We start from the raw sequence: 17,264 nt of genomic DNA, 5'->3' as shown, positions 1-17,264 counted from the left end.
ATGCTTGTTGTTCAGCAAAGAGATTGAATGTCAATCATAGACTTCATCATGAACCTGAAACACAACCTTGACCATGACCGCACAACGAAAAACTTGAAGACAACCATTTCTGTCGGTCGTTTATTTGATCTTGCAATCATCATACCTGTACATTTAATATATATTTAAACGACAACAACAAACAATGATAAGAAGTGATAAGAGGACACCTAATCAAATAAGGCCAATAGAGTCTGAACAAGCTTTGTTGAACAAGGCTGATGGCAGTGCAAAGTTCACTCAAAGTATGTGTGATTGATTGATTGATTGAATGAATGATCGAATGAATGATCTAACGAACGAATGATATAATAGATAAATCATCAGTACTTGCAGCTGTATATGGACCAGTTGAAGTTATACCTAGAAAGGAGAAGATATCAAAGGCAAACATAGATGTTGTGTTCACACCTGCCACTGGCAACTCATCCTACGAGGATAAAGAGAAAGAAATGCTCATTCGCAATGCACTAGAGAGTGTAATAATCACATCACTACATCCAAGAACACAGATTAGCATCATTATACAAGTCTACTCAGACGACGGATCGGTATGTATGCGTGTCTATCAAGCGGGACTGACTCTTTGACTGACACTAACACTTGTATAGATAGTAAGCTGCGCTATTAATGCAGCATGTTTAGCATTGCTCGATGCGGGTATAGAGCTGAACAGTTTGTTGGGATCGATTACATTGTGTTATAATCATGATGGCACTGTTTGTTTGGATCCGGATACTGTGGAAGAGGAGTTGGCAAAGGGTCTGGCGATATATGCATTCAACAATCAAACAAAGTTGGTCATGGTCAACACCACTGGAGTCATCAGTGAGCAACAGTACGACGACGGACTACGTCTTGCACGCATGTCCTGCGAGACAGTGTTGGCATACATCCGTTTGGCAGTCAAGAATAGAATAATGGGTCACAGCAATGATGGCAACAACGATGCAGGTATCGAGCATCAATCGAAGACAGTTGAACCAATGGAGAGTTAGTTGATTAAACTATTCATTCAACAATATTGTTGGACTCAGGGAAAGTCGGGAAATTCATTATTTACAAGTAATTGTCAGATTCTAAGAAAAAATGAAAAATGAGTCACTTCAAGTTGGAACTCAAAGTGGAGGTCAGATAATTGATTCAAAAATATAACAACAGATATATATACAGATACTACTAGTAGAGATGGATGAAAATAGCAAAGTATTGTTTGGAAATGAGTCATATACACAGGAGGAGATAGAGAGGTTGGCAATTGAATTGTCAACTCCACTGCCTAGAGATGATCAGAGTGAACGTCCGGGTCCAGGTGGTACCCGTCTCACTTATCTAGAGTCATGGAAAGCAATAGAGATTGCAAACAGAGTGTTTGGTTTCAATGGATGGTCATCAAGAATAGTAGAGTTAACATTAGACTTTGTAAGTAGTTGTTCAATCATCATTCATTCATTCATTCAATGAGCTCAAGTACTAACTTAGGTTAATAGTGCGAGGTTGCTCCATCTGGCAAGTGGAGAGCAGGTGCATCAGCAATCATACGTATAATGCTAAAGGATGGTACTTTTCATGATGATGTTGGCTTTGGTATGAGAGAGGACTCGAACAAGGGCACATCAATTGAGCATGCAAAGAAGGAGGCTGTATCAGATGCAAGGAAGAGATCACTTAGAGTGTTTGGCAATGCTCTAGGTAACAAACTATACGACAAGGATCCATTAAAGTTGAAGAAGGATAAGCAAGGCGGCGGTGCTCCACAGGCCAGACCACAACAACAACAACAACAACAACAGCAACCAATGGTTCAACAGCAGCCACAACAGCAACAACCATTATCATTCGACTTTGACGCATAACGCCATCAACTATAATTGTACATTCATTCAACAAGCATAATACAAGTTCATTCTTAACATAACTTAACATCGTTTATTATTGGTACAACAACAACGACGACAACGATGTCTACTTGCTACACTTCAGTTGTTGTACTGAATCAAACGCAGCCACACCTTCAGAGCGATACGCGTCGTACATGGTAGGTGTGAACAATTGGTAGTAGGATGATGTGTTGGGGAATCGTCCAAACAGGTAGTTGAAGCAGTCGCCCGGGAATGAGATCATGCCATTGAGGCATGTGCAACAGTTGGCAGAGGCATGGCAGCACTCACATGCCACACCACTGATCTCGTGGCGATTGGCTCGCTCGATTGGCTTGAGGAAATAGATGTTGACCTGTCGGCCTTCCTTCTCGTTGATGGCCTTCATTGCGATGTGGCGTACGGTTCGATCGCGCTGGAACTCAATCAACTCGCGTTCAATGTCGTGTCCCTCTTGCGTGAAGAAGTCCCAGCCAAATGCACGCTCTTCTGTGATTGTCTTGCGTAGATCTGAGCAGACGCGATCCACATCCTCCGAGCCATCCGCAATGAAGATCGTCTTGATAGCCTTGTTGGCCAGCAGGACAAACAGGCCGGTGTTCTCGCTGTGGCTGCCGTCCGAGAGATAGATGTAACCGCCATATTTAGTGACGATGGGCACGCTGAGTGAGTCTCGGAAGACGCGAACTATTGGGTTCTGCATGGTGGAGGCCCAGTGCGAGGGGCAGTGATCGGCGATCAGGAAGTAGAACACGAGGATCACGCAAGGGATCCAGATGACCCATGGGTAGTCCGAGCGAACAGAGACGAAGCATTGGGGTATGGCGATGAGGAATGGGATCATTCCAGTCATAGTGATGTAGACACTGCGAGCTTTGAAGTCCTTCTGGTAGTTCATGTTGGTCCACGTTCCAAAGCCCAGGTTGAACAGCGAGAAGAAGTTCTCCCAGGTCTTGAACTTGGCGTCCGAGCCAAACGACGAGGTGAGCGAGCCGCCACTGTTGATCATCGCGAATGAGATCTCGAGGTCACGCATCCAGCCCGTCTGCAGACTTGTGTTCAGGCCGTTGGTCTCGCCTCGCATGTACCTGATCTCATTGAGTGGGTTGATGTCGTTCGTTGGCTGGTTGGTATCAATGCCTGGCAGCCACTTGCCAATCGATAATGAGGAGATGGGGCTTGAGCCGGGGTCCAGCTGCCAATGATTGGCGGTCATTGTGCTGACGTATGTTGCGCTGTCATCCAACTGTGTGAACTTTGTTCCTGGATAGATGCCAAAGATACCATCAAAGCCAGAGTGATCAGTCTTGTAGAAGGCGCGTTGTAGTCGCCATCTGTAGAACGCGTGAATATGGTTGTCTGCGATGTATGACGTTGCTGGATACACTCCAATCAACACGATTGTAGTGATCAGTACAACGGACCATCTGTAATCCGTGAACATAATGTGACCAAACAACAAGTTTGTGTCGCTGGCCACAGCACCCAGACGCCAATTCATAAAGATGCCATAGATCGAGAGAAGGGCCACGTATCCCGTGAGCGAGTTGATCAGATTCTCGATCCATTGTTCAATGAAGAAGAATGGATGGAATCGGAAGATTGCCCAGAATGCTGTGATTGAGAGGCCGATCGCGCCAGCCACCCAGTCACCAAACGCTGTCTCGATGCGATCCATGCCGGCCTGACTGCCCACAAGCACGGTGAACAGCGCGCACAGGAACGTGAGCACTTTGAACCAGTTGAAGATGATGAATGGCGCGCGGTACAGACCGTACACGGAAATCGTTTTGAAGATGATGGACAGTGCAAAGATGGTGACTGTCAGGCCGATGCCTACCACGGCCAGTATCCACACCTTGTCCGAGGGCACATAGTGGTAGAAGGTGGCCATGGTCTCGACCAGGAACATGATGAAGGGGATCACAGTCATTCCGATCAGTGCCAGCTGGAACGCCACCATGCCAATCATCATGAAGATGTCCATAAGCATGCGTGGCACACTTCCAAAGTTGACACAGTATGCAATGTTCTTGCGCATGTCCTCGTCCAATCCTTTATATATATCCACTCTAGACACTTGATTCTTGCGAGCCTTCTCCTTTGCGACGCGTTGACAGAATGCACTTCCCAACACGCCACCGCCAGACACACAAGACAATATCAACTTTGTCCTATCATTATCATATCTCTCCACGACCCTTGCCAGTACTCCACTTGCAAAACTAGTTGCTCTAATTCCATTTCCATACATTGAAATACCAACTGTGTCCTCAGGGCCTGTTTGGAGTTGAATGATTGATCATGTGTGAGTGTGAGTGTGAGTGAGTGGAATGATTCCAATCATCATTGAGTTTGAGTACCATTAGATACTTTACCATCTTCCTCATCAGTGTCAATTGCACATTTGTTCAAACGAACGTGGACTGGCGACACTATTGGTGAGGTCATCATGAGTGGCTGAGGTGGTGTTGATGGACCCGCGCCATTGGGTGATTGAAGTTGAGGTATTATATTATTTACATTGTTGATACTACTACTACTCAATCCAATGTTTATGTTGTTGTTGTTAACATTGTTGTTGTTACTGTTCATCGTATTCATACACACTTCATCCATATATGGACCAATGTGATCACATTCAATGACAAGACGAATAATAATAATTAATTAATTATAATAATGAATGAATGATAATAAATAATGTGAATGTCTTAATGTTATTTGAATTGGATATCAATCAATGAATAGATGTTCTTTCAATTCATGATGACCATCACCTCTAAGTCCCTCCTCCCTTAGGAGACACTCAATCAATGTGAAGCGTTACTGCTGTCATAATTGATGAATGTAAATGTATGTGTTTGTGTGTGTTGTGTGTGTTTGATGGGCAACGTCTCACTCATCACTCCTTGCTCAATGACTGACTGATCACATTGATCACATCAAAGATCCCATCTGATTGGATGGTTGTCCAGTTTACACACAACATTTATCTAGATGGGTGTCTTTGTGAGTGAGATAAACATTGATGGTTGGTAGGTAGGATGGTTTTGTTTGGTGGTGATGAATGGATGTTTGGTCGAATCATTCATTCGACCCAATACATATTTTGAAAACGTGCACCTCTTTGATTGATTTTTTTGATCATAGGTTTTTGCCCATTCCCTATTATTTGGCAACATGGTTTGCTTTATTTTGATTGTTTTGATCGCACATTGTATTTTATCTGTGCTTATTATTTGTTTGTTTTTTTTTTGATTATGTTGTATTGTTGAGCAATTCAGAGATGTCAACATTCGTCATGAACCCAATTGAAAAGATGGGCGAAGTGTGTCACTCACTCGAACGCTGTCAAGAGTCATTCGTGTTGAACTCAACACATATATATTTATTCATTCATACACACATAGATAGAGATAGAGATATTGAGACAGAGACAGATACGTCTAGATTATACAAATGAGTGTAGGTTCACAAAGATGAATGAATGAATGAATGATTGAATGAATTGACTAACATACAAACAAATAATAATGATAGGGCGGATGTGGATATTGGGACATGGCAGATTGCCTGGCCGAAGAATTCGATGCACAAGAGGTACTGCCTCGTCTATATATTGGCTCAGCACAGGCTGCTTCCTGTGTCAATCAACTTAAAGATCATAACATTACACATGTACTGTCAGTCTCAACCAACCCTCCAAACTACAAAGACAAGAAGTTTGAATGTCTCTCCATTGAAATAGAGGACGAAGAGAAGAAAGAGATCCACAACTATTTCAGTCTAGCGCACTCCTTCATTGAAAAGGGCAGAGGATACGGTGGTGTGCTCATTCACTGGTATGTCCTCATCATACTCGTCTCATGTCCTCGCTCATTCACATTACTAACCAATGTACACAGCTCTGCAGGTGTGTCACGATCAGCCACTATTGTAATTAGTTATTTAATGTCATTGTTCTATAAACCATTTATGTATTGCTTCCAGTTTCTCAAGTCGATTAGACCTTGCATTCAGCCCAATCGTGGATTCATCTCACAGTTGATGTCATACGAATCTACACTGTTGCAACAGGTCACAGCAGTCGCTCAATGTCAACAGCTTCAACAGCAGTTGCAGAGGAAGCAACTGTGTACTGGTGAAGATATTGGTGAAAGTAAAGATCGAGACAATGTACAACAACAACAACAACAACAACAACAACAACAACAACAACAACAGGATCATCAGATAGATGAACAGCACTCGACTAGACAAGGACATGAAGAGTTGACCAGGAGGCAACAACAACAACCACAACTCACTTGCTTGGAGTGATCAATAAATGATTGACCAAGGAGTCGTCGACGACTAGACTCCAATCCCAAATCCCAACAGACGCGATTGATGCACCATATCATAACTGTACTATACAGATACTTTATTCGAATTGAGACAGACACGACACCATCACCAGCTGACCAGTTTACCAGTTCTGTGGATCGGACGAGCCGTATAGACTAGAGGTTGGCATGGCAAACGATGACATCATCTCCTTGCCCAATGTCTCCATTGTTGTGGCCACCTGCTCTACGACCTCTGGCTGTGATAGCAATTGTACGTCATGTACCTTTACAACACCTGGCAGTTTATCCTTGATCAACTCCTTGTTCAAAGTATTTGGCAACTCTTGCAAATAATCAATGTATACAACCTTGTTCCAAACCTTCTCACTCATGAATGGTGACAAAGCCATGAACATCATTCGCAGCCATGTCGAAGGATGAATGATATACATGTTCTTTAAGTTCTTCTTGTAACTAATGGTTTGCATGTATGTATGTTAGTCAATCCATTCATTCGTTCATTGTCTTCATCTTACTTTCTTGGTAACAAGTTATATGTGTTCATTAACCATGCTCTATCTGGAGTACTATCAGCAGATAGTAAGTGATGTGAGTATACTAGAGTATATTGTGATCCTGTTACAATGGGTTCAAGTAGTTTACTATTCAATCAATCAATATTAGTATAATATAGGGTCGATAGACAAGGACATAGTAGTACATACCACATGTAGGCCAACAGCTTGTTTAGACCTTCTTTGCCAACAGGTAGTGATGAGCCTATTAGAAGGAAGACTGGTGAGCCATCATGAGTGTCAGTGCCAACCTGGAAGAAACATTGTAATGCCTCAATATCATTAAAGTCCTCAAGTTGTGCACGATCCATTAATGATCTATATTCCTCTGTAGTCTCTACCAACTCAGCCACTGCAATCGATGATCCAGTAGGTGACATAACATTCATTTCTGACGCTGTTGTTGTTGACATGTTTGTTATATATATATTTATATTTATAGTTATGTATTATTATATATACTATTTATAAATATATTATGATTGTGATTGGTTTGTTAAGTTAGTATAAGTTGTTGTATAAGTACAATGATTATGATGTTATGTGATAAATTGGGAAGTTGTTCAAGTCGGTGTGAAGCTTAAGGAGTTGGACTTGTTTGTTGGACCGCATTGTTGTCAATTAGGTGTGTGGGCCTGGGGCTTGAAGGGGTGAGAGTGAGTGATTCCTCGCGATCCATTGTGCAAATATGACGAATGGTGAGGGGTAGGAATGAGTATCTATCTCCAACAACTCTTTGAGATTCCTTGTTGTCAACATCATCATCTTCATCATACACTGATGTATATTACGTGTAATAAGATATTATATTAACATAACAATGACACAAAGTAATACAAGTAATACTATTTGTAGTAATAATAGTGATCAACTATTACACTTGGTCAATCTTGTAAAGACTGGCAAGATCACTAATCGTGATAGACATTTACTATCAAGTCAATATAATATAACATTGCCACAGGCTATGACACTGGACAATGAACAAATCATAAAGTTATACAATGATCATCTACAACATCTTCAACATCTTCAACAACAACATGAACTAGAACAACAAAGGCGTAACAACAAAAAAGAAGAAGATGAAGATGAACATGGTCTGGATATGGAGCAACACTTTAAGGATATGAACTTGGTATCAAGCTCAGATCAATCAAATAACAACAACAACAACAAAGAGGAAAAACAACTTGGAAGAGACTATGCTTGTGAAGGATGCAAGAGATGTGAGGAATTCCAGAGGCCGAGAGGTGGAGGCGTCAACTGTTTGAATTGTGGCTGTACTTTGATTTATCATATACAGATCGAACATGATGATGATGAAGATTGTCATCAAGACTACTATGACTATGGCGAATACAATGAAGATGACGATGACGAGAGTGACTCGGCATCATATCGCGAGGGAGACGATGATCTCATTCACAGAGCAGAGATTGATGAAGATGACTGATCAATGGACATCGCACAAGAACACCGCCTTCTTCCATTCTTCCATCCTCCTCCTCCTCCTCCTCCTCGTACTCCTTGTTTGGTACTCCAAAGGGGCCGCATGATCATTCATTCATTCAATCATTCATTATGCAATGTGACAACATGTTTGAATGACTCCATCTCCCTCACGTCTGCTTGCCTGCCTATCAACATTGACAACAACAAATAGAGTAAAGGATAGGATGCCACCCTTTATCATTGTGATTGGATTGACGTTCATTCATTCATCCAATAACACAATAATCTTTGTTTAGCGTGCGCGACAATATCGCCGCCTCCTATTTATTCGTGTCATCCAGGATGGATATCGGACAAGTAAGAGTTTGGTGATTGGGACTACTACCGCTTCCATTTGTCCTTATCAAGCAATCAAATTGATTCCAACTCACCAACACACTACCAATCAATCAATCACTTAGGACCTTCGAAGCTAGTTCCAAGTTTGACGTGACTGACTATCCCGATGTAGTAAAGACATATTGTCCCATTGGACATGTTTGGTTCTTTGGAACCCAGGTATGATGCATGGCGATAGAATTCACGTGATGACCCCGCTAGGTCCAATCAATATGATTGTCCAATCAATATATTAATTTGACCTTGAACAGACACAAAGACGAGTGAATTCACAGGTGATCTCTTCAATGTCATGTGATCATGCAAGGACAACATCATCATCAGGTTCAATCAGTGCCCCACCCCTTGCCATCAGGTCAAACCTCGTTGCCAAGCCCATGTGTGTGTGTGTGTGGTGAATAGCCAACCGACAAATACACACACACGACTCACATGATCAAACAACTACACACACCTCGACCTCACAAGGTTGAACTAAGCCTCTTCATACATCTCATGACTTAGCTGTGTGTGTGTGTCTATTGTTAGTAGTTTGGACTGACTTCCCAAACAAACATATTCAAGTCTGACGGTCTGCCTCGATCGTGCTGATAACAAACACACCGAACCAACAACACAGGCACACTGACAGTTTGGAGTAGTAGTAGAGGAGCATAAGTATAGGGTGATTGACCCTAGTACCCTATTTTAACATCACAATCGCTCGAGATTTATGTGTTTATTATTATATAGTCTGTCTTGTGTATATCTGCCTGCCTGCCTTACCTTCAAGGTCATTAAAAAGGTCTACATCTATCCACCCATCCAAAGTACTTCCTACCAACATAACAATAACTTCCATTATTAGACCATCATTCAAAATACCTTGTATAATCTATATATTATATTTATTATTTATTATTTATTATTTATTATTTATTATTTAATTAATTAACTTTGTACAAATACAACATACTATATTCCAATCAATCATATTCATAAAGAATGGCTATGGTATCTTTAGATATCCATGATGATGATGAGGGACGAGTTAGCCATGGATCAAGTTCCAGCAGCACATTCGATGCCAGGAACATCAACAACATCAAAATGGAAACAATCATTCAAACATCTGGAAATGATGAATCCAGCGAGTCAAGTGAATCCAGCGATTCAAGTAGCAGCAACACCAACAACTTCAACAACAACAATAGTGGCAACAACAACAACAATATACACTCGATAAAGATCAGCGGATCATTCTCAAATTCATCAACTACCAACGACGATTCAACAACAGCAAGGTCATCACCAAGAAATAAGAACATTGGTCAGGACAGGACATGGCTCAGCACATTGGTCATGCGAACTAAACTTCTGGCACATATTGTTTGGCGACAATACTTGATGCCAGGCAAGTCCAGCCAACCACAGCACACCAAGCTGTCAACACTACGTCGTGCACAGCTACTCTCACTTCTATCACTGGCACACATAATTGTTTATATTATATTATCATACTTTTCTGGACATCTATATCCACTGTTCATAGCTGCAATAATACTCATTGTATTGGTCAATGGAATATGCATTAGATATCACCTACATATTGTCAGATCACTACTTTATGTGGCAATACAGATGGCGCTGGGCATTGGAGCAGCATTCTATTATTATACCAATCCAGAGGTTGCTGAACATATCAGTCGATCAGTATTCCAGAACTTCTTCCTATCAAATATGATCACCACATTGATCACAACCAGCATCCTCTTCCCAAGTTACCTAGTATGTGGTATCTTCCTCTCCATCCTCTGTGTCATCAATGTTAGCATGACCATCGTACTCTACTATGCATGTAGTGCACCTTTTGAATTGGTAAGCATTAATTCAAACACTCAATCATGGAACCATTCCAATCACCCATTCACTGACACCATCACTCAATCGCTCAATCACTCTCTCTATTGAACTATTCCAATCATTCAATCAATCACTCTCTCAATCAATCAAACAGGTATCTCTAAACATTATAGTATGCATTCCAACATCATTGTTGTTGTTATGTTATAGTTATGTGATAACGGTCGATTTAAAGGAGACTGGAGAGAAGGAGCAGAGAGTTAGAAGTTTGTTTAATATTAGCTCAGAGGCATTGATAATCCACAAGGATGGTATATTAATGGACGTCAATCCAACATTTGAAAAGATGTTCCAAGTCACTGAAGAGTCAATATTATATCCAGTGCCTGCTGCCATTTGGGAGTTCTTGCCAGACTTTGATAGAAGTATGATTCGCCAACGAGGTCGCGCAGGATCCCACACATCCACCAACAACATGAACGAGGATGAGGTATTCGAGACATATGGTACCAACACATTGGGAGAGAACTTTGCCGTTCAAGTCAAGGCCAAGACTGTCAAGCATCTATCAGGTCATGTTGGTATCCTATCAATAATTGACACGAGAGCACAAAAGAAGTTGATGGAGGCCGATCAGGCACTGCGCAAGGCCGAGGCAATCAGTGATGCCAAGATCAACTTCCTCACCACGGTCAGCCACGAGGTGCGCACACCAATCAATGGTATCCTGGCATCAGTGGAGATTGTAGAGAACACCCAGCTCGACTACACACAACGCGACTTCCTCAATTGTATCAAGGATTCTGCCAACTACCTCCTTGACCTCATCACAGCCATCCTTGACTTTTCCAAGATTGAAGCCGGTCGAATGGAGTTACAAAAGATTGAGTTCAACATGATCACCATGCTCGAGGAGACCATGAACATCGTCTGTCGCACAGCTCAAGAGAGGGTATGTATCCATCAATCAAACCCGGAATAATTCCAATCACTCATTCACTCACTTATTCAATCAAATAATCCAGGAACTAGAAATGTTATTGATGGTCGACCCTGAGGTGCCTGTCGTGATGATTGGCGACCCGTATAGAGTGAAGCAGATATTACTCAACTTCTTGTCGAATGCAATCAAGTGCACCCCTGAGGGCCATGTTATTGTTCGTGTAAAGTTGTCCAGATCGGCAGCTAGCACACTCAGTTCATCGGTCGTGGAGCATACAGTTCGATTCGAAGTCGAGGACTCGGGCATTGGAATCAAGGAGGAGCAGATCGACAACTTGTTCACGGCATTCCTTCAGTTGGACGGCTCGCAGAAGAAGTTCCAAGGCACGGGTCTGGGTCTGAGCATCTCCAAACGTCTGTGCAGTCTGATGGGCGGCGAGATTGGTGTCCAGAGCAAATATGGCAATGGATCAACATTCTGGTTCACTTCAGTCCTCCAGTCCAACCATGCCAGCCTCACCCATGGCACATTATGCCAGTCACTCTCACTATACAACTCCAACAATCGCGTGTTGGTACACACCAACAACGAACAATTCGTATGCTCACGCATCAAGGGCTACGTCCTCGACAAGAACCCAAACGTGTGCAACTCTGCCATCAACTACTTCTCAATGATGAAGGTTGATATGATGCCACTGCACCGCGAGGATGAGTTGCTGGCACTGGTCCAAGACATGGTACATGGGTCAGTCAACAGCCAGGATGTCTACATCATATTGACACCCGAGTTGCAAGCGTCCACAGTGGCAACCATCAGACAACAGCTGGATGCAGCAGGTGACACCTGTCCTTTGATCTATTGGATATTGATCCAGTGATGGAACGGCCCGATCAAGAGAGTGCGATCATTCATTATATTGCAAACTCAATCAGGAAGCCATTGCAGTTGCCCAGTGTGGTCGAGTGTTTGTACAGTCTACAACGCATCCCAATCCCGCATGATCTCTACTTCCTCCTCACCAACAACAGGACCTGTCGACCAACATCACCCGATTGCTATGATAGCAACAGTCCATCATTGGCATTGGCTAAGGCCACCTCGCCACTCATGCATGGCGCACCAATCATCATTGAGAGACGCAAGACATTGGTGCAACACAGGAACTCGAGTTACAGTGATCATGTGGCCATCACTCGTGGTCTAGTCCAGATCAACAGGAGTCCACGTACATCACCCGAGAAGAATGAGGAGAATGGTCACTCAAACAACAAGTTGGACAAGAAGATGAGTGCATTCGATATGATCAAGGATGACTCAAGTGGCCAGGATATGGCGCCAACAATGTCTGGGTCGTCGACACCACAGACCAACAGCAACAATAGTAGCATGTGCAGCAGTCCATTAACAGCATCGAGTGACAGCGCATTCAGTCCAAACAGCTCACCAAAGTTTCAACTACCCATGCTGGACGATGGTGATGTGTCCGTCGCCATGTCAAGTCGCAGCAAGAGTGACCGTGATCGTGGATCACCTGTGATCAACTCGACGGCCATCCGCTCGCCCAACCACTCACCATCAATCCAAGCGCTTCAATCACCCTCGATCATGTCAGTGGCGCGAAGACTCAGCATACCCCTACTGGACCTCGACTCAAGCCAGAAGGAGTTCATTCGCAAGTCCCAACGCGGGTCACATCTTGAGCGTGAGTTTGTCGAGAACTCGCCAAGAGGTGGAACCGCAGGTAGCCTGCTCAACAAGTCCGAGTTCAAGGTGTTGTTGGTCGAGGACAACCTGGTCAACGTCAAGGTGTTCACAAAGATGCTCAAGGATGCTGGATACCGTGTGGATGTGGCGTGGAATGGCAAGCAGGGAGTGGAGGCATCAGCCAAGCAATATTACCCAATCATCTTTATGGACTGCACCATGCCCGATATGGACGGATACCAGGCAACCGAGTTGATCAGGGGCCGCGAGAACATGGTTATGTTGACTGACAAGCGTTACAAACGATCGTTTGTCATTGCGTTGACGGCCAATGTCACGCCAAGCGACCGCGAGAAATGCTTTGACGTAGGAATGGACGACTTTATCCAGAAACCTCTAAGAAGTAGTTCAGTCCTGGTGGCCATGATTGACAAGTATCTCAAATACTTCACTGATGATGACCTCTACTACCTTGGTAATATTGGACGTGGAGGTAGTGGAGGTGTACCACCATCAGGCTCTATGATTGGCACCAACTGTCACTGAAGACCCTCAGCCCAAGACAGCTGACCAGCATGGAGTCGCAGGACCATCTCATTGTTTACCCCTCCATTGGTCCATGTATCCCGAAACAAGTGTCATCTCAGTATCCCAAGTCATAGGTGTCTGCCATCCATTCCAACAAACAAATATCTTACCCCCATTGACACAATCATACCGAGTGTGCACGAAACGAAACGAAACGAAAGCGATGACGTTTGCAATCGTTGGGGGCTGATATTTTTTGTCAAGATCACTGCCATTTGGATAGGGGCACCCCCAATGATGAGGTCTCTTCCAAGACCTTCAGCCTCTGACCCAACCCAGCGAGTAACAATGGAATTTATTCAAATAAATAAATATCCAACAACATAACTCCCCATCAACGACAAAACACTATTATTATCATCACCATCACCAGTCATTCATGAATCAGACCATGTGACGGCAGGTAAGGTAACCCTCTTCATCATCACTCATACTTCATCATCATTCGTACTTTACCATCTTCTAACTTTATAAAGTTACATCATTGTAATAATAATAATAATGTTTAAAAATATTAATCAACTTTCCACAACATTGATACTAGTTATCTTGTTGTCTGAATTATGTTTTGTCAATGTTAATGCTCAACTTGATGCAAATGAATGTATGTCTTCCTTCAAAACCTTTAGAGTGGAACAATTCTAACAATGAATCAATATAGTGGATGCACTCACTCAGATCAAGAATGCAATTGGAGCCACTGCTTGGAACTTGACCACTCCATGTGTTAAGAACACAGGTATCACATGTGATGCCTTAAAACATAATGTGATATCACTATCACTTACCTCAACATCACCAGTCGCCCTTCCTGATGTATTTGGTGCCTTTACCAAATTGACTGGATTGTAAGTTGGAATCATTCCACCCCTTCCATACCATCCCATACTGACACCATTACCGCTCATCAGGACTGCCAAGAATGTATACGTTCCACATAACTTCTGGTCATTCCCCAACAATGTTGTTTTCCAATATTAGTATGTTTATATACTTGTTCAAATGTTTGGAAAATATCTATCTAACAATCTATCAACATATGTTTATTTAGTACTGGATATGAGGAGAATATTCAATCAGTTCCATCTGATTGGGGCTCAAAGTTCCCAGACTCATTCAACTATTTGACTATTTATAGGTTCTCTGGAAGTTCATTCCCATCAACAATCTTTAATGCACCAGGTCTTCAATTATTCTACATATATGGTGCTACCGGTGATGTCACACTACCAGAATCATCTGGCACAGTAACCATTGGTAACATGGCATTCCCAGTCACCAGTGGAACCATCCCAATGAGCTGGACTCAATCATTCACCAAGTTGAATGCACTGTAAGTTAGATCAATCAAACATTTAGGATCAGGTTTGCTAACTTACAATCAATAATGAATAGCGAGTTTATTGTTACCAAGACTGCTTGGACCTTTGATTCATTCGATCAGTTCAAATCATTCCAGTTCTCCGTGTATGTATTTAATCATCTTTATCATAAAGTAAACTTGACTAACATACCTCGATCACAATTCAGCCAATTCACATTCCCACCCAACGCCAACAACCCAGCACCTCAATCAATTCTCCCACAATCACTCTTTGTTTCAAGCTCCCCTGTTGGACAATTGTAAGTATCATCCGATCACTCAATCATTGAACTTGTTTGACTAATATTCAATTGATTCAATCCAGACACATCAAAGGTGATGGATTCAGAATGCCAGATGGAGTGAATCAATTTGATTACACAAAGAATATGAAGTTGAATATGTTGGACCTATCTAATGCCCAATGGTTCTATAACAACTTGAAGTTCCCAGGTTGGTTCAGAAGACCATTCGGTGCAACCAGCATCCTCTACTTGAATGGAAATGTTCCAACTGATATTGGTAGCAGATTCGACCTCTTCACCAACCTCTCAAGAGTCTACATTGGATACAACTCTATTGTTGGATCACTCCCCGCCACCAACTACTCAAGCTACACCGAGTTCTATATCCAAAATAACAGAGTAAGTGTGATCAATCAATCACTCATTCATTCATTCAATCCAAACAATCACTAACTTATTAATTAATAATTATTATTAGTTTACTGGAAACCTTCCACAAGAGTTTTGTGAAGTCCCATTAACAATCAAGGCTAACTTGAACAACAATACATTGTCTGGACCAATCCCATCTTGCTTCCTTTGTGAGCCAGAGTTCCTCAAGAATTCAATCGTTTCCATTACCGGCAACTCATTCTCCAACTACAACAGCGCCACTCAGTACATTGGTTGTCGTAAGTGTTAGTCAATCAATCACCATGAATGGATTAATTATCTAACATTCAATCATCCATTATAGCAACAATGAAGATTGATGGACCTTCTGCATTGCCACCTACTAGTGGAGGATATGTCTATGTTTCTGGAGTTGATATGGGTTGGACAATCAAGAACCCAGATACCAACAACCAACCAGATGCTACGATCACTTTGCCAAACAAGTACTTCAAATTCCAAGTTAACCCAGGTACTGGTATCGGATACAACTACACATACCAATTCCACCAGGACAACATACCATACACTGTCAAGTGGGGATACCAGCCACCAATGATCTCTTCGCTCTACTCTACATCAAACAGCAACTTGACAATCTATGGAAATAACTTTGGTCAATGGAAGGAGGTTGTCACTGTGAAGGTCAACGACAAGGAACAACCAGTTAGCAAAGTGTCCCACACTATGATCACTCTCGGATTTGCCTCTTCAATCAATGGCATCCAAGTTGAGGTCACTGTCAATGGTCAGTCAACCAAGTACGGATCCACACCATCAACTCAAGGTTCGACCACATCCACTCAGGGTACTACATCAACTCAAGGTTCAACATCGACCCAAGGTACAACTTCCACTCAGGGATCAACTACCTCTACCCAGAGCTCTACTACCACTCAGGGTTCAACTACCACCCAAAGCACATCCACCTCCAGCTCCCAGACGATCACGGCAACAATCACAATCTCAACATCCTCAACAGACCCTCGCCCATCAACTGGTTCATCATTGTCGTCGTCCATGATGATCACGATGATCTCAATCATTGTGTTCCTAGCCATCATCCAACTCTAAAAAAGACAATTCCTATTCCAATTTTTTAAATAAATAAATAAATAAATAAATAATTTATTAAATTAATTTCAACTCGATTAAAATCTGAATATATATATATTTATTATATATATATGTATATATAATATAATATATTTGTTCGAAACCATTAATTTGTACACATACACACATTCTCTCTTGGAACTTGGGACACTGGACCTGGACTGGAAGACTGGGCCAACCAGAACTACACACTTGGATGAAAACACAGACCTTAGACTTGACTAGACTTGACTTGACTGGACTTGACTGGACTTGATTTGGACTACTACAGCACGATGTTATACCTTTCTCTCTCTTCTCTCTAGCGCACAGCACACACTTTCATATTCCCTAACACTCACAGAACAGA

At 42.3% G+C, this 17,264-nt stretch overlaps 8 protein-coding genes across 8 annotated transcripts; 6 read left to right on the top strand and 2 right to left on the bottom strand.

Annotated features, from left to right (window-relative positions):
• Nucleotides 1-184: 184 nt before the first annotated feature.
• Nucleotides 185-1,037, top strand: SAMD00019534_081600 (hypothetical protein; the record flags this gene model as incomplete). Its single annotated transcript, XM_012896620.1, has 3 exons — nucleotides 185-284; nucleotides 355-590; nucleotides 651-1,037. 3 exons carry the CDS (start codon nucleotides 185-187, stop codon nucleotides 1,035-1,037), a joined length of 723 nt encoding a protein of 240 aa, XP_012752074.1.
• Nucleotides 1,038-1,227: 190 nt separating this feature from the next.
• On the top strand, nucleotides 1,228-1,895 carry SAMD00019534_081590 (hypothetical protein; the record flags this gene model as incomplete). The annotated part of the gene is made up of 2 exons (XM_012896619.1): nucleotides 1,228-1,461; nucleotides 1,530-1,895. 2 exons carry the CDS (start codon nucleotides 1,228-1,230, stop codon nucleotides 1,893-1,895), a joined length of 600 nt encoding a protein of 199 aa, XP_012752073.1.
• Nucleotides 1,896-2,007: 112 nt separating this feature from the next.
• Nucleotides 2,008-4,538, bottom strand: SAMD00019534_081580 (hypothetical protein; the record flags this gene model as incomplete). The annotated part of the gene is made up of 2 exons (XM_012896618.1): nucleotides 2,008-4,199; nucleotides 4,298-4,538. Coding segments are annotated over 2 exons (2,433 nt in total), but the record flags the coding sequence as incomplete, so codon positions are not given.
• An 843-nt stretch (nucleotides 4,539-5,381) lies between these two features.
• Nucleotides 5,382-6,239, top strand: SAMD00019534_081570 (hypothetical protein; the record flags this gene model as incomplete). The annotated part of the gene is made up of 3 exons (XM_012896617.1): nucleotides 5,382-5,387; nucleotides 5,463-5,764; nucleotides 5,828-6,239. Coding segments are annotated over 3 exons (720 nt in total), but the record flags the coding sequence as incomplete, so codon positions are not given.
• A 154-nt stretch (nucleotides 6,240-6,393) lies between these two features.
• SAMD00019534_081560 (hypothetical protein) lies at nucleotides 6,394-7,238 on the bottom strand (the record flags this gene model as incomplete). The annotated part of the gene is made up of 3 exons (XM_012896616.1): nucleotides 6,394-6,724; nucleotides 6,787-6,912; nucleotides 6,976-7,238. Coding segments are annotated over 3 exons (720 nt in total), but the record flags the coding sequence as incomplete, so codon positions are not given.
• Nucleotides 7,239-10,299: 3,061 nt separating this feature from the next.
• On the top strand, nucleotides 10,300-12,344 carry SAMD00019534_081550 (hypothetical protein; the record flags this gene model as incomplete). Its single annotated transcript, XM_012896615.1, has 3 exons — nucleotides 10,300-10,536; nucleotides 10,676-11,473; nucleotides 11,547-12,344. The coding sequence occupies 3 exons, from the start codon at nucleotides 10,300-10,302 to the stop codon at nucleotides 12,342-12,344; spliced, it is 1,833 nt and encodes a 610-aa protein (XP_012752069.1).
• SAMD00019534_081540 (hypothetical protein) lies at nucleotides 12,344-13,714 on the top strand (the record flags this gene model as incomplete). The annotated part of the gene is made up of 1 exon (XM_012896614.1): nucleotides 12,344-13,714. A coding segment is annotated over one exon (1,371 nt), but the record flags the coding sequence as incomplete, so codon positions are not given.
• A 625-nt stretch (nucleotides 13,715-14,339) lies between these two features.
• On the top strand, nucleotides 14,340-16,873 carry SAMD00019534_081530 (hypothetical protein; the record flags this gene model as incomplete). Its single annotated transcript, XM_012896613.1, has 9 exons — nucleotides 14,340-14,363; nucleotides 14,438-14,607; nucleotides 14,671-14,739; nucleotides 14,811-15,092; nucleotides 15,155-15,226; nucleotides 15,290-15,382; nucleotides 15,448-15,766; nucleotides 15,846-16,038; nucleotides 16,104-16,873. 9 exons carry the CDS (start codon nucleotides 14,340-14,342, stop codon nucleotides 16,871-16,873), a joined length of 1,992 nt encoding a protein of 663 aa, XP_012752067.1.
• Nucleotides 16,874-17,264: the final 391 nt, after the last annotated feature.

The sequence above is a fragment of the Acytostelium subglobosum genome, assembly GCF_000787575.1.
Source record: "Acytostelium subglobosum LB1 DNA, scaffold: scaffold17, whole genome shotgun sequence".
In the NCBI taxonomy this organism is placed as follows: domain Eukaryota; phylum Evosea; class Eumycetozoa; order Acytosteliales; family Acytosteliaceae; genus Acytostelium; species Acytostelium subglobosum.
The sequence above is the reverse complement of the archived record's forward strand: the minus strand, read 5'-3'. Positions and strand labels throughout refer to the sequence as shown.